This window comes from Aythya ferina (genome assembly GCF_964211825.1).
Source record: "Aythya ferina genome assembly, chromosome: 3".
In the NCBI taxonomy this organism is placed as follows: Eukaryota; Metazoa; Chordata; class Aves; order Anseriformes; family Anatidae; genus Aythya; species Aythya ferina.
Window position 1 is genome coordinate 53722318 of NC_140298.1, and position 16746 is coordinate 53739063.

The 16746-nt window shown below is 38.3% G+C and overlaps 1 protein-coding gene and 1 long non-coding RNA gene across 13 annotated transcripts in view; one reads left to right on the plus strand and one right to left on the minus strand.

Moving 5' to 3' along the window:
* Positions 1-253: 253 nt before the first annotated feature.
* On the plus strand, positions 254-1234 carry LOC311435283. Its single transcript, XR_014692025.1, has 2 exons — positions 254-970; positions 1016-1234. It is a non-coding gene; the product is annotated as an uncharacterized lncRNA (long non-coding RNA).
* A 6263-nt stretch (positions 1235-7497) lies between these two features.
* The window catches only part of IPCEF1 (interaction protein for cytohesin exchange factors 1), an 82937-nt gene continuing 73688 nt past the window's right edge, over positions 7498-16746 (minus strand). For all 12 annotated transcript variants that reach the window (XM_084513127.1, XM_084513129.1, XM_084513126.1 and 9 more), the window contains 2 exons: positions 14914-15104; positions 7498-11324 (listed from right to left, as the gene is read on the minus strand). In XM_084513127.1, coding sequence (XP_084369253.1) covers positions 11124-11324; positions 14914-15104 — 392 coding nt within the window. In that variant the 3' untranslated portion in view covers positions 7498-11123. The remainder of the gene's footprint in view (positions 11325-14913; positions 15105-16746) is intronic.

Below are 16746 nucleotides of genomic sequence, written 5' to 3' on the forward strand. Positions count from 1 at the left end.
AAACAAATATTCAGTACAAGAGGTTGATTGCATGTATTTGCGGACCCATTAAACAGTGAAATAAAATTTGGGTTATGTATCCACAAATATATTGCTTTAAAAATATAATATGATATAATATAATATAATATAATATAATATAATATAATATAATATAATAGCATTAATTGTTAAAAAAAATCAGGGGCCAAAAAGATTGAGAAATATGGTTCTTTGCTTGGTTCAAATTCAGCAAAAATGTATAAGAGTACAAGTAGTTTCACCTTCATTTTATTTGATAAAATACAAGGCAGACAGGAGGAAGGAATTTTTAAAAGTTCAAGAGAAACAAGAGAGGGTCAAATTAGAAGCTTCATACCAAAGAGGGATCAAGTGTTGGTCTTGTTTCCTGGATTGGAGATTTTAGTATTAACATTCCCAATATAATGTATTTTACAATCCGTTATTGGTCCTGCCACATACGTACTCAATTTGATCCTAGGTGACATGGTTAAAAGCTTTGTACAAAATAAATAAATAAATAAAAATTGGAACGAGTTTTTCATAGGAAAAGGCTCTCAAGAGAACTCAGCAGAACTTTAAAAAATGTAGTTCTGAGAAAATCAAATAACTTAGCCATGAGTCACTGAAGAATATATATATATATATATAAAAAAATGAATTGTCTTTGGATAAATATAGCTAATCTTTTTTCAAATTAATCTACCAAAGCACTAGCTCTATATAAAAACCTTTAGTTCAAAAACATTGAATAATAAGTAGCAAAAGGGACAGACACATCCCTCAGGGTCTGTGGCTGCAGGCAACTTACACTTGGGCAGGGACACAACTGAGACCACCACAGTAGTGTTTGGACCACTGCAGATGGCACACTGTAGTTGATTTCCACAGTACCTGTGGAAAAGTGTTAGTTTGCAATGAAGTAAAGAATTCATGAGTCACGACTGGGTTTATACCAGTTCAGCTGCTTGTACCTTCAATACCAGTTCTGGTATTGAATGTACCTTTACACCAGTTCTGCAATTGTACCTTCAATTGCATACAGCTATATTCTGGCTTCCAAAGAGACAAAGTCACACAAGGAGAATCTGGTTCATGGGGTCTAACTGCAGTTAGTTCATTGTGGGGATCATCATGTCCAGGATGAACATAATTTCTCAAGTCAGAAGAGATGCTTAAGAAAGAAATCTCTTTAAATTTCCTTTTCCCTTACACACCCTTTCTGCAAGTATATTGCCAGCAGCAACCCACATATGCACTGTCAGTACTCAAGATAAGAAAAATTCATAATTTTACACCATTGACTGTCACAGCCTATGTTGGGAACTCTATGTTATCATCTATTTAATTAGTGGAGTGGTACTGCTGGTCTTAATTCACATTAACAGCCCTCTGTAGTATGCACTTCTCATCACCATGTTACAAACAAGGGTCTGAGTCACCGTGTAGGGGCAACTTAATCAAAATCTCATGTTATCTGTGACTGGAAAATGAGCTTTGGTCCCTTAAATGTACATTCAACATTATCCACTGAGCTTTCTCTGATGCCTAAAAAATAATCTCTACTTTTATCTCTCAATATGCCAAACCAAATCAAACAGTAGATAAATGTTTTAGTATATCACTGCATCTCCTTTCTTGAACTGATCCCATTTGTTCATGGAGGACCTAATAACAGAGATCCTAAATTATTTCTCTTCTGAACCCTGAAACAGTCTAAGCCTAAATTCAATCATAAGTATCCCCTTAGGACATACCAAGGCCACAGCTAGAAAGAAAGCAAAGATAGGTGCATGATGTAGTGCTCTCTGTGACCTCTTCTATACCCAGTGTTAACTCAGACTTTCTATGAAATAAAAGCTCATCTTAACTTTAAAATAATCACCCAGACCAGCCAACAAGAGATACCCAAATACCTTCCTAAATCTGGACTTTGTTCCCAGAGATAATTTCACTCTCAGATTTTTGTATGAACAGTGCTGTTGCACAGACACTGTCTTCATTACCCCTCTGATTCCCCATAGGACTGGCTTCCTTCCTTTGTTTAATGAGGGATATGCTTGCACCCCATATTCAGGGTGTATATATCATTTGTGTCACTGTCTCCAAAGTGCTGATGTTTGTTTTCTGCTGAAATCCTGAAAACTTTCACGTGCTTTTTCCAACTAGTATCAGCATCATCATTCATCCTTTTTCTTGTATTAGAAAGCCTGTTTTAAAACCAGCACATAAAGCACACCTCCCTGAATTGCTTCAACTTGTCATCAACAAAATAAGCAGAAGAAATTATTCTGCTGCAGAAAAAAAAAAAAAAAAAAAAAAAAAAAAGATCCTTTTGATGAAATATCACATCAAGCTGGAAAAGTGATGAGTGTGTTTTACAGCGGTATGGAATTTTATTCATGGCTCCTTCTGGCATTTGTAGAGTGAAATTCTCCAATCACACAGAAAAGGACATGACCACCTCGGCCATTTTCATCACTGCTGTAATTTATGAATTTAAGTGCTAGCCCAGGTGCACTGAATTTACTGTCTATAATAAATATAAGAATTTAAGAAAAAAAATCAGGAAACACACACCTTAGAAATGCAGCCTCTACTTCTGCAAGAGATCTTAAAGAGATATTTGCCTGCAGATGACTGGGATATGGTTGCCACTGCAAGGACTAGGACACTGGAGATGCCCCTCAATTTTCAGCTGTCTTGCTGTGTCACATCATGATGGTGGCTTCTGGGTTTTATTAGACTGCACAGACATTTCATGATGGAAATCACAAAAATCACAGAATTGCAGAATCATCTAGGTTGGAGGAGACCTCCAAGATCACCAAGTCCAACCTCTGATCTAACACTTACCAGTCCTCCACTAAATGATATCACTAAGCTCTACATCTAAACGTCTTTTAAAAGCCTCCAGGGATGGTGACTCAACCACTTCCCTAGGCAGCCCATTCCGGTGCCTAACAACCCTTTCAGTAAAGAAGTTCTTCCTAATATCCAACCCAAACCTCCCCTGGTGTAACTTCGTGGTGTAACTTTAGCCCATTCCCCCTCGTCCTGTCACCAGGCATGTGGGAGAACAGACCAACCCCCACCTTGCTACAGCCTCCTTTAAGGTACCTGTGGAGTGCAATAAGGTCACCCCTGAGCCTTTTCTTCTCCAGGCTGAACAATCCCACCTCCCTCAGCCACTCCTCGTAGGACTTGTTCTCCCGACCCCTCACCAGCCTCGTTGCCCTTCTCTGGACATGCTGGACTCACTTGAGCACCTCGATGTCCTTCTTGTAGTGAGGGGCCCAAAACTGAACACAGTACTCGAGGTGCGGCCTCACCAGAGCCGAGTACAAAATGTGCCACTGTCCTTAACATCAGATGTAAGTATTTTCAACAGAACAACCTCTGGCTTTTCAGCCCTGATCTTTCAGGGTTGTCTACAGAACAGAACAATTTACTGGATTCATGGAAATTCATGGATTTTAGCTAACCAGATACTAAAAGTCATCCGCTCTGAGACATCAGTTTAATGGCAAGTTATGTATTTCCTCTGATTTCCCATGTCTTGTTAGTCTGCACACAATAACTACCTTTTTCCCCCACATTTACCATTGCTCTCTTCCTAGCACCTTCCTTGGTATCACAGGTGTTAACTTCCTTTGCCTTGCAGAACTTTTTCGCCCCTCAGACAGTACTGTGCTTGGATTTATTGCTGCTGCTTCAGATCTAGAGCAGGTTGGTGTGTCAGACAGCATCTCTACCTTCCTACCTGAAGCAACCACTCTCCCCTCACTCTAGAAATTACTCTCCTGTAGACGGAGACCATCACACCTGCAGCCTGATATTATTATCACTTCCCCACTCGCGTGTAATTTTATATCTGCTTGCTGTATCATTAACAGCCAGCAGGCTGTGCTAAGAGATCAGTTTTCTCTGTCAGAAAAGATTGCTGAGAACTGCTTTCAAGACAGCGTGCGTCCCCAAAGGTGCTACACAGAGAACCTGTTTCCTGCCACACTGGCACCCATTCTACCCAGGAGCCAGAAGAGGGAAGATATATATTTCCACAGCAAAATAAAAGAGCAGTTTGTCACTATGCACAGTATTCTGGGTATTATCATGGCTTGCATCTCACAACTTTAAATATCCCCTCGTAGTGACAACTAGGTTATTTCTTGAGCACAGGAAGATAATTCAGGAATTTTACCCTGACAGCTATCATTAGGTACTTTCTTCTACCAATAAGAAACAGACCAAGAAAATGTCAGAAGAATGACGAGCACTTTCCAAAACATGAAATAATGAAACAGGAAAGGTCAGATGCCAGGAATGGGACTGGATGGCCCCATCCCCTCTGTGTCACGAGCAAATACATCATCCTCAGTCTGACTGGGAATGCCTGGATGCCCAGAGAAGCCCAGCACTTTTACAGATATTTTTATTATTATTATTATTATTATTATTTTTAAGCACATAAAAACCAAATATCTGATTCATGATGAGAAACTATTCCTATTCTTATGAGACTTTGGAAATGGTTATGTTTTATGCTACCACAGGAGGGTGTATATCAAATACCTGCAAAATCAAGAGGTCTTACAAGCCCATAAGGTGGACCTAGTGTAAACTGGTCCACCACTCCAAACTACTTTCTCTCATATGTCTACACCGGCATACCTGCAGAAAGCATGCAAGGAAGGATATTAGAGAAGTATAGTGTTGTTTTTTGTAGGGTTTTTGCAGGATTTTATCTTTAAGACCAAAGGAGGAAGCAGTAATATTTGGCTCTGCATGAAACAGGGAAAGCAAAAACACAGTCTGAGATCACATCAAACCAGACATGAAAACTTGTCCGTTGAGTTGTCTTCACAAGCATGTGTTGCAGGATAAAATGAAAGCACCATTTGGTGTAAGTGACGCTACAGCTTTGTGGGAGGTTACATCAATCTAATGCCCTTCTCCTAAACACAGGAGGTCCCCCTCTTTCTTCCCACATATGCAGCACCCTCTTTTTTATGCTCTTCCCACACAAACCAGCTGCCTCTCTTGTGACGGCTCTGGCAGGCACCAAATCTCTCCACAAGCCAATTTTATTCACCATCACTGTAGATAATTATCCAGCTTGCTACATCTGTTTCTTGCTGGCTGGCTCCACTTAGCTGACAGAGGTGCCAAGCGATGAGCAGAATACTATGAGACAAGCAGTAGGAACATGTAGGAGGTTGAGGGAACAGAGAGGGACAGGGACACGTCTTTCAGGGCAGCTGAGCCCTCAGATAAGCTTACTTCTTAGGAAACACACCTCTAAGGTACTTCTGGCTGCCTGGCTTGGCCAGATAAACTGAAACTCCTGACAAAGACCCCAGTCCTCTTTTAACTGAAGCTGAATTCTCTGAGAGTTGAAAAAAACAAGCAGTATCCCACGTCTTGAAAGAGACCATAAAGCACAGGGTATCCTTCCTTAAAGGTGGCTACAGGAACCAATGAAAGAGAATTAAGTAATTTAACAGCAGAGCTTCAAAAACTGCATTGCCAGACAGTGGAAAGCACTCCTCAGTCAATCCACTCATTGGCTCTTCCTGGTTCCAGATTACTCAATTATTAATAATAGTCCCAATGAGAATTTGTTTTTAAGAACCAACAGTTCCTATTTTATTGTATACCAGCAAACTAAAAATTAAATAAATAAATAAATAAATAAATAAACAAGCAGTGAAAAATTTAAAAGGCTGAGCGAAATGCTCCTGCATTTCAGCTTTTAATTGACAAGTGCAAACATGAGGTTCTCGTTCTCCATGATGTATGCATCATTCCATTAAAATTGAGAGTCACACGTGTGGGCAACAAGCAGTGAAAAGGCAGCGCTGAGTGCAAACACTGTGCTTTAAGTATGCAACTGGTGATAAAATAGATTTAGCAGCTAGAATACCAAACTGGTACTATGTATATCTTCATGATGCTGCAGGTCCTGCCCCTCCATAGCAGATATCCTAGGAAATACTCCTCTAGGCACATCTTTCTCAGTCTACACAGAGCCTAATGGAATATAAACCCCCAATCCTCTCTTCAGTCAGTCCTCACCATTGAAAGTTTTACACAAGAACACTGCTATTATTATGCACATATGGCAGGTGAGTTATTTCATCAGGTGAGTTATTATGCTAAGCACTCAGGAACAAAGTACCCAAATCTTTGCTTGATTACTGTTTGTCTTTATATGAGAGTTGATGTTTTCGTATTCTCTTTTATTTATTTTTAGGTGGGAGAAGGTAAAGCAATCATATGCAACTTCAAAAGCCAGAATAATGTATTTAGGTCTCAAGGCATCAAGGACCAAGTGAGCACTAGAACTCATGTGATTCCTAAGCTATGGTGTAATGATATATTTTCCCTATAGAAATGCCTTATATCTACATCCTCAAAATGGATCTCATATGGGCCAGGTGGGGTATAAAAGACTGTGGTAACTAGAATAGTTTCCCAAGGAAATGGATTTTCAGCATTGTCGGTCAGTCATCTAAAGCCAACATTTCATGTTAATGCATCACGGCTGATGAACTATCAAGGAATTATACGCATATTTCATTTTTAACTTTACGCCAGCTTATAAGCCACTACCTTTAGATTTTTACCAGGAAGAAATAACATAGAAAAATAATTATTTTTCCAGAACAGAAAGATTTTGGATCATCACCCATAGCAAATTTCGAGAAATTTAATACTCTCCTCAACACCTGACAATTTTTTTTTTTTTTTCAGTTTTGAAATGTCAAACTTTTGGCAAGCTTAGCTACTGTTACTCTTATGCACAGAGAAAAATTTCAGACTGATCATATCTCAGAGCGTTTTGGTTTTGTTTCTTTTTACCTCAATTTTTGTTTCAGTTAGTAGAGAAGTTGATTCTTGAAAATGCAGGAATGTGGCAGCTTGGAGAAGACCAAAATGGGATAAATTTTCAAGCGTGCAAGTAACTGCTGAATGACATCTTAAAATGTCTGCTGCTTCAAAATGTCCCACACAAAACAGGAAACAGGAAAACTTTGTGTCTATTACTACAAGAAAACCACTTTGGTTTCCTGTTAACAGAAAGACATTTCTCACATAAATGAAGCAAGCCCAAGCTCTCATTGCAATTGGTCACCCCTGTACCACCAAAACAGTAAAAAAAAATAAAAAATAAAAAATCCCCAAACCCAAACTTCCACCACAGCATAAGAATTTCTTCATATAAAATTTTGCTTACATGGACTTCCTTGTTACTTTAAGAGACACAAAATAACATTTTTATATTAAATCAGTAATAGACATGTAAGCTCATGGGCTTCCCTATTAGATACATAATTTTTTCTAGTTACATAATAATTTTAAACTCCAAAATTCTACATAGTTTTAAATCAAACATCACCTTTTTTCTTCCCCTCCCCCTCCCCCTGCTGTCCTAAAAGAGCTTTTTTTTCCCATAAGAACTTTTCTTTCAAAAAGAGAATAATCTGTAAAACATGGTTGTATAACATCATTTATTCCTGTTTTCAGTGAAATTCGGGATTAAGTAAATTATCAGAACTACATGCAGAAACAATTTGGTAACCCAGCATGAAACCTCTCCCATCTTAGGAAAAGGAAATGTGATCCCATCTCATGCTGGTAGCTCATGAGATCTACACCACCAAAACAGAGAGAGATTTGATTTCCAGAAAAGCCACCAGAGACAGGCTGCAGAAACAGCTGAAATTAGATATCATAATTAGTTACTCCAAAGTCTGCATAGCTAGACTTACTGCACTAATGCAAAAAGGTTTTACTGATAGAGGAATAGCTGTGTGCATGCACACTTTCTCCTGAAAAGCACAAAAGAAGTCCCATGAGGCAGGCTGTTAAAGATTTTTGGACATTCCAAGGGACACAGTTCCCCTACACTACGAGTCAATAATGGAAGCCTTCCAAATTTGGACCAACAGAGTGTATGTTCAAATACCATTTACCCTATATATGACTGAGCAGAGTCCAAGCTTCCCCTGCTGACATGGCACCCTCCAATATCATTTATCAGTTGTGGCTGTCAGATTGCGCACTGTTCTCCGGTTGTGTCTTTCACATGGCTGCACAGCCCTTTGTGATGAATCCAGGTGAAAACTGTGACATTAATTAGCAATGTTGGAAAACGAATCCTGTTTTACTACTATTTTCACTTTACGTTTCCCATGCTTTCTATTTGGTTTTGGTCTAAAAAGTAGCTGAAGAGAATGGGGATAGCCTACCAACATTGCACTTCCATAAAACCAATACATTTTTCTTGAACAGAAAGGAAATTTCTGAAGAAATAACTCAATTAAAAGAACCCTGTTCAATAATTTTCTGCTCTAAGAGCGTGATACAATCCATCCTCAACTGAATTCCAAAAGGCTCAATATCAACAGCAATTACCTACTGACCATCTGAAAAGAAAGTAACTTAAAAGTTATTTTAGGCTATTTAATCTCATTAAAACAAATAGTAGAGTTCAGGCAGTCTTAGGACGTTTGTCTGTCTATGCATTTGGGAAACCAGTTTTGTATATCTTGATACAAGCACAGTTAAAAAAGAAAAAAAAAAAAAAAAGCTGACAGTCTATACTGGCTGCAAAGTGCTCTCCTTTGTAGGGTGCAAATCTACTGCAGCAAATGGAGTTGGCTAGCTGGGATTTTGCTCAGAACTGCAAGGCACTGACTAGTCTGGCTCAGTTCAACAGAACTCTTAAGCATGTGCTTGTTTTTAAGATCTAGAGTAGTGAAGATGTTTTTGAAGAGAAATGGAATTTACGTGACAAACTGCGGGGCCCACACTTGCAAGAATAAATCTGAAGTGTACAAGCAACTTGATCTCCATTATTTATCAATTACTTAGCAGCAGGTAGTTAAAATTGAGAAGGACTATGCAGATCAGTCCTCACTCTCCTAATTTTCAGTGTGTGCTCAGCAGATAATTGATCACGTCAAATTCAGGGGGTATCCCTCTCTCACCTTTGAAAAATTGCATTCAGGAACACGGTATTTGCAGATGCCCACTGTCAAGAGGGTCTTCTGAGAATAGTCAAAGATAAAAGACTTTAAAATGGGCTCATGTTTTAATGAGGAATTACTAGAAACCAATTTATACCATGTGTTGAGCTTGCTTAATTTCTCTCAATGTCCAGTTAGAATTAATGAAACGATAAAAGCACCACTTGTATGAAGATTTCCTGGAAATGTTAGCTCTTTAACCACCTTGCTTTTTATGTCTGCTTCCCCATTTAGTTACTGTCACTCACTTCTAAGTTTCATCTAACTTCTGTTCCCCACCAGAAGACCAGCTCCAATTATTAAGTCTAAACCCTTTTATACCTGAGGCAGTGATGCTATCCTGAGTGCAGTCCTGCTTCTGCATTCAATAAGCCCACATTTCCCTGACCTTTCCCCAGTGATACCTGTAGCAAGGGAAAGTTGTTGAATGTCAACAATGCCATCTCAACAATCAGATATATCACTTGGCAGGTGAAAAAGATTTCACATTACCAATAATACTATTAATATTTGCTTTCGATACAATAAAACATATCATGTATAAAGACAAGTGAATATGGCTGCATCTGTATAGTGTATTTTACTTTAAAAGATAAAATCTGTTGAATACCAATCACAATATCTTCACAAAATAGCCAACAGAAGTGCAGATTTCCCCCGTACTTGTAGTGGCATTAATTGGAGAATGGTGGGTTAATTCCTGCTTTTCAGAAATTGGCACTCTGCAAAGTTCCTCATACTTGCACACATGCTGAAGATGGGGAAAAAAAAAATAAAAACTGTACTGAGAATAGTGATGCTAAAATGTAATGATCCTGTAGCAAAATCTCTTAATATATTCATTTTTGTTTGTCCAAAGAGAAATTCCAAAGTTTTATAGCAAACTTATATTCCTGCCCTAAATTACACAGAATTTCTTCATCAAAATCTCAAAGTTAGGTTGAATGACAGAAGTTACAGCAGAAGTCCCAGGGTACTCTCCATTCAAGATCCATTACTGTGATTCATAATGGAAAAAAAAGAACAGAGAAGTATTTCAAGTCACTGTGTAAGTACACTCACATAAGTGGGTCTGGTTCATGTGCTTCTATCTACATTAGGAAATTCAGCATATATAAATATATAAATAAAACATATATACATTACATAAACACTTTCATATAAGCCATAAAATGACATATATTTACAAAAATATTTGCAGCTATGCTTTACACTTTCACTTCCACATCAGGAATTTAAGTATTTAGCTTCTTCCTTGCAAACTTGATCACCTTGCTATCTAGGAGTTTGGGGTGAACTTGTACCTCATATATTCATGATTGTTCAAAAATATGAAGGAAGAAAATAGCCTTCCAGGAAGTTCTGTTAAGTCCATAAGAAAAGCTTGAAACTTGTTGAGATATTATTTGCCTCACTGAAGAGCAATTTACATTTTACCAAACATATTGAGAGACCTTCTGTTCTTGATATAGAATGACAGTACCTTGGTCTGGTCTGTAAATAAATGTCTAATTCATAAAACATCAGGTATGACACAAACTGGGTTCCTGACAATGGTTTGTAGTATAAATTCATACATAATTGCTACTCGATTTGTCTCAGTTCCAACTGGTAGAGCTGTCAAAGTGAATGAATGTAGAAATGAAAATATATATATCAGGTTACCTTGCATGGTCAAAAAGTGAGAGTAAACTACATCCTTTTGGAATTGTTGTAGCTTCCTTTACAAGCAAGTTACATGATTAAAACAACAGCAAGGATCTGACGTTTATACAGTTCATATTATATAGCACTGCGACATCCAGAAGTTGCACATATACAAGTTACTTCTCCCAATACGGAAAAACATTTCTTCAATGCTTCATAAAATATTCTTCTTAGATATGCAGCCCAGATTCCAGCATGCTGTTTTAATTTGAAGGATTTGTTCTTTTGACATGAAATAAGTTTTGCAAAAGGAATTAAAGCTTTGGAGAAGGGGTTGTTTTCCTTATGAAGAACACTCCAGAAAAAATAAATCAGAACCCAACAGTGTCTTTACATGAAGACCTGTGGGGAAAAAATCTTGCAGTGAGCTGTTGATACACAGCCTCAGATAGCACTTTCAGTGATAGCCAATGGTGTTGTCTCTTGTTCCTCACTATTCTCTGTGGACACATCCTGGACCTCCTGTTGCTGATAGATATCTTGGACCAGCATGATGTTTGTGTTCCTCCATTCTCTGTACTTCATTGCTGTCAACTTTGGGTCCTCTAACAACTGGTTAATAGTGGCCAGGTCATGTTCTTTACACTAGGAAGAGAGTAAGTGGTTATTTCCTACAGACACAGTCAAGGTCATTGTCCATAACAATAACATTCTGGGAACTTTGCAGAACTAGGGCACAAGGAGATGACCAATTATCCATCCTCCTGGCAATTTGTTCCTATTTTTATAACCAAGATTATCAAAATTAAGTCCACAGCAGAAATTCCTCCCAGTTGAAGGCAAGATTATGATTGCATGTAGTTTTGTTTTGTTTTTATAAGATACTTAGTAAAATTTTATGAATGAGAAGTCATGAAAATTAGACATGAGTTATGTTGCCTCACAAGTTAGTAGTTGCATGAAACTAGGCATGATGATGGCAAATCCTAACTTTCTGAAAAAAAAATACTTGCCCTCCTGAGCACAATTATAAATTCCTGTTCTCTGGGAGCAAGACAGGAAATATTTTTGGACGAAATCTATGCACCAGCAGTATAGCTCATGGGTAGTTAGATCATATGTGGGTGTTAATACATCTACCACCAGATACTGTTAACAAATCTGGTCTCTACTAGTAGACAAGAGCAGCTCAGATTGTATATTGCAGGGACCCTGGTTCAATTGTAAGACAGGAACGGTCATGTCATGATATAGGGAAAATGAGAACCTTGAGGTCACAAAATGGGCGCGGTTGGAAGGGACCTCTGGAGGTCATCTGGTCCAACCCCCCTGGCTCAAGCAAGACCATCTACAGAAGTTGCTTAGGACCACATCCAGGCAACTTTTGAACTACTCTAAGGAGGGAGATCCCGCCACCACCTCTTTGGTGCCATTGCTCAGTCACCCACATAACAAAGAAGTGTTTCCTGGTGTTTGCACAGAACCTCCTATGCTTCAGTTTGTGCCTATTGCATTTTATTCTGTCATTGGGCACCTTTAAAAAGAGCCTTTCTCCATCCTCTTTGCATGCCCCTCTCAGGTATTTAGTCATGTCCTCACATTTTCTAAGGCAATCCATCTTTTTGCTGTTCTAGCTCTTATTGCCAATCTATGCAGTGCATCACAGGATAGAGAAGCTCCAGTTAGCAACTATAATTTCTTAATGGAGGCACCATGCTGCACTAATAAACCTTTACTTCTTTTTGCCTGGCTCTGTCCCCCCAGGTCTCTGTGTGAGAGCAATGGGGTTGTTCTTGCCATCCTCTGTACTGCCACCAATTTCATCACACCTGAGAACAATTAGTGCTACTGGCTGCCTTCAAAACACTGTGAGAACACTCGCACATCCACAACACTTCCTGGCAGTAGCAATAGGCTGCCCTCATATCCATATCCCACTGCTACCCTAATCAACACTCAACTACTCTAAGCCCTGTGATGCCTGAACCACTTTTCAAACAGAAAAAAAAAAAAAAAAAGAAAAAAAAGAAAAAAAAAAAAAAAAAGAACACTTGCTAACCCTCAAGATTAATCCTTGTAAGAGGGCTTTTGGCATAAATGCAGAAACACACTGATAGCCTAAGAGCAGAAGAGGAGATAGGGAAGTAGAAGGGAGAGGGAAGCATTTGCAATGCATAGACTTGGTGGCAAAATGCCATGTTGTGGATTTTTTCTTCTGCTTTAAATCTATTTCCCACATTCATTAAGCCTGTGATGCATTTGCACACAGCTTCACTCTCTTCCAAACAATCCTAAGCATGTTTTGTTAATGATATATTATGGCAGGAACATTAATCTGTTGTTAAAGATGTGGAGTCAAAAGGCCAAAATTAAAATTGCACTGAAGCTTGCATAAATCATTTGCTTCAAAACTAAGAGGGTTTTAACTAAAGCAGAGTAAATATTGATCAGATGCAAAACTTTTCTGGTTTTGAAATTTCCAATTGTTTCATGTCTCAAATTTTATGTTAAAAAAGTTGACTTTAAAAGAACATAATCTCACTGATGTAAAGAATATGGCACATTCCCACTGAAAGCATTTGCCTTTTAGACAGGCTAACTCAAACACTGCTGTGCATGGAACTCTGTTCGTGTCTGTGAGAAAATGTCTGTGCTATATTTGTCTTGTCAATTCTCCAATTCCTTGGTTTGAAGAAGGAAAAAAAAAATCAACACATTTTATGCATTATGAACACTCCAAAAATGGTTTTTCCATATTAAATACAAGTGTTAGACAAGCCTAAGATTATAAACACTGCTAATCACAATTTATACAATACTCCTGGGTTAAATCAATGCAAAGTTGTCCTCCTTGCTCATGTCTGACAGAAAGGCTTGTAGGCTTGCATTCAGCTCCAGACTAATAAAATGGATTATCCCAGAAGATACAGCTCCATTTTGTACCGCTTCTTAGATTTATTAGGGAGGCTCATATCAGGGAAAAACATCAAAGTACGCTTCCACATTTATTATCCTGTGCCATAAAATTGACATACTTTTTAAACTAAATTTCTGCTGTATGATTGGCTCACTTTATTACTGATGCAGAAGAATAATACAGTGAAGTAAGTGCCACTTCACTGAAGACTCATTAATACTGAGGAGAGACTTCACTGGGTCTCATATGTAGCTTGAAAGCCCTGCAACAGGCAGGATGCCTATACTCCAACTTGTCTTTTCAAATGTGTCTTCAGGAAGTTTAAGACAGGCCAGGGCGCCAAAGCCAACCCTCACATTGCAACTAATAATCAAATCAACTATTGTGCTGATGGAAGTTTTTACATGTATTTCTCCAGGGTACAATTCCTGAAGCCAAATACACATACTTGAAACATGATACTCAATTCCTGCTTCTAATGCATACAAAAAGAATCATAGAACGGCTTGGGTTGAAAGGGACCTCAAATATCATCCACAAATTCTCTGGGCAATAAACATAATGAAAGAAAAAAAAATAATAATCAAGTGAAAACCCATGTTTGGATTTGTTCTTTATCCTCTTTACAATTTCAATGTTATGGTTAAGATTTCTGTTTGCCTCAGTACCATTCAGAAGCAGGTTTTGAAATCCCATGACACTCAAAACGATGCTGGCAGGTAAACAGCCTCATAAATCTCCATATTCCAGACAAATTTATTGGCCCTTTCATGGAATGTCCCCTGAACCCCTCCACTCCTCCAGTTCATGATATGCTTCCAACATAAAAGCAGGATGCTTTTGTTATTAAAAATATTTTAGTTACAGGAGGTCTTTACAATAGCTTTGGCACATCCTGTACATTCCCCAATAATCACATAAGGAAAACTTTTTTGGCTCAGGGTCGTTTTCATGTGCTTTATCATTGATGTCCTTTTTCTGCTCTTCCTTTTTTAAGGCTCCCCTGTTTAGTGTATTCAGCTGAGTTTGCAGGTTTCCCAGCTAACTAAAAGGAGCTTTCTTTATTAAATTTTCCAAACGGGCAGGAATTTTTGCAAGAAGGGTCCCTTCTGAACAATTGCCTCTGTTCAAATTTAACAACAAAACACAGATCACTATTCCAAATAAAGTAGAAAACAATTTCAAATACTTAACCAAACTCTCTGGGGCTTTAAATAAACATGTAATTAGAATTTGGCTGATGTCTAGGCTTGCTTTTTTTTCAGCCAAACTCTTTCTTTCTCTCAGGCTTTTCCTTGGCTCACTCTGTGACCTCACCTTTAATGTGCTGTTCAGCATTCGAATTTTGTGGAGTTTCTCATTAATGGAAGGGTTTTTGCTGCGTTTGATAAATGACTTCCTAAGCTCCTTCTTGGTTGACAGCCGACGATCACCAATGGGAGACAAGCTTGCTTGTTCTAATGACTTGTAAAGTCGCTCCATCTCATCATCATCACATTTTTCCTGATCTGCAAAGCAAAGAATAAAGTATGTATGAGAATATGAATATGGCAGCAGATAGCAGAAACATTGCATTCATCTGTCAGACTCTTAGCCAAGTCAAAAAGTAATGGTATTAGAGTCAAAACCAAGGGTAATTTTTAGAGTAATTAGGCATGTGAGAATGATGTACTACCAAATTCAGACGTTTTTAAGAATCAGGTTATGATCCAAGCAGATATGAGCATATGTTTCCACTGATCGAGTGCTGGTTTAATGATCTAAATATATCACAGACTTTGAACAACTGTCAGTAACGTTACGTTAGAATAGCATCTACGCTTATTCACTTTTCCCTTACAAGCTGCACATGATTAATTACATTTCTACATGGTATTTCACAGGTCAGATTCTATTTGGTGTACCAACTTATTGTCAGGCATCGATAATTATTGAAAATACAAGGAAAAAATTTTGAGAAAGGAAATGAAACACAGAGATATGTCAGAAGCCAAAAGAGAAGGTCCCTAGAAAACAGATTAAAGCAGAAACCCTTGGGGTACCTGATAACTAAGTCTTGAGTTTCACAGACTGCAACACAGAATTTGCATGTGATGCCACGCAGAAAAGCTTTGATTATCCCACTTAATAGCTCTGATGGGGCCTAAGCTACAGCACCATCTTCTGTGACAGAGAAGATATGACAGAAAAAGTTAGCAAGCAGCTAAGAATTAAATGGGATAAAATAAGATAAAAATTAAAGCAAATACATTTTTTTTTATGAATAAAACAACTTAAAAATGAACAGTCAAGGAATGTAAAATATACCAGACATATGGGGGCAACTGAAGGACAGTTTCAGCAACAGACTGTGCAACTCACTTCTTCCACAGTCCACACTGCAAGCTTTTCTACTTCAATACTTCCTAAATTTGGCGCTTTTGGGATGCCTCAAGAACCACTGGGATAACGTTCATGTTTATTTTACTGGAGATAGCAGTGGCAGTTCTTCTCAAATGCAGTCCTCCATGTGCTGTTTGAACTTGCAGTACATTTTTTCTTTTAACTGAATGTTAAACATTGACTTTTCTAAATCATCCCCAGTCGGCAAACAAAAGGAAGGAGTCCTCTTGCTCTCTTACGGTGCAGCAAAAAGAATCCTCCAGCATGTCAGCACACTTAGGAAGGAGTCTGCTCCTTATCTTTTCCATGTTTTAAAAAGTACAGCATCCTCCTACATCCCCCTTCTTTCTAAATATTTAGGTTACAAGAAAGGCTTATGATATGCTACAAATATTTGCCTTCACTCTGTTGCTGGCCTTTTTTTCTCTACTTTTTGATTATAAAAAAGCTGCTGTAACTTGACAAGGACTAAATATAGCTTCCTTCATTGGTACAGTGCAGGGGGAGGAAAGGAGAGCTGTTGTATATTTAACAAGCTGTGGGAAATAGAAAAAAAAATGCAAGAGTAAGACATAATACACGGCAGTAGTATTTCCTGAAAACTGTCAGCTCATGCCATGAGGCTTGTAATTATAACTAGCTTCCTGCCTACTTACTTGGGATGAAGCATCTGTTTGTTTCATTAGCCATCTCCTTCACAAGACTGGCTCAGCTGTGCTGAAGACCTCACCCTCCAGGACTGTACACAGTAATACTTCCAGAGATAAG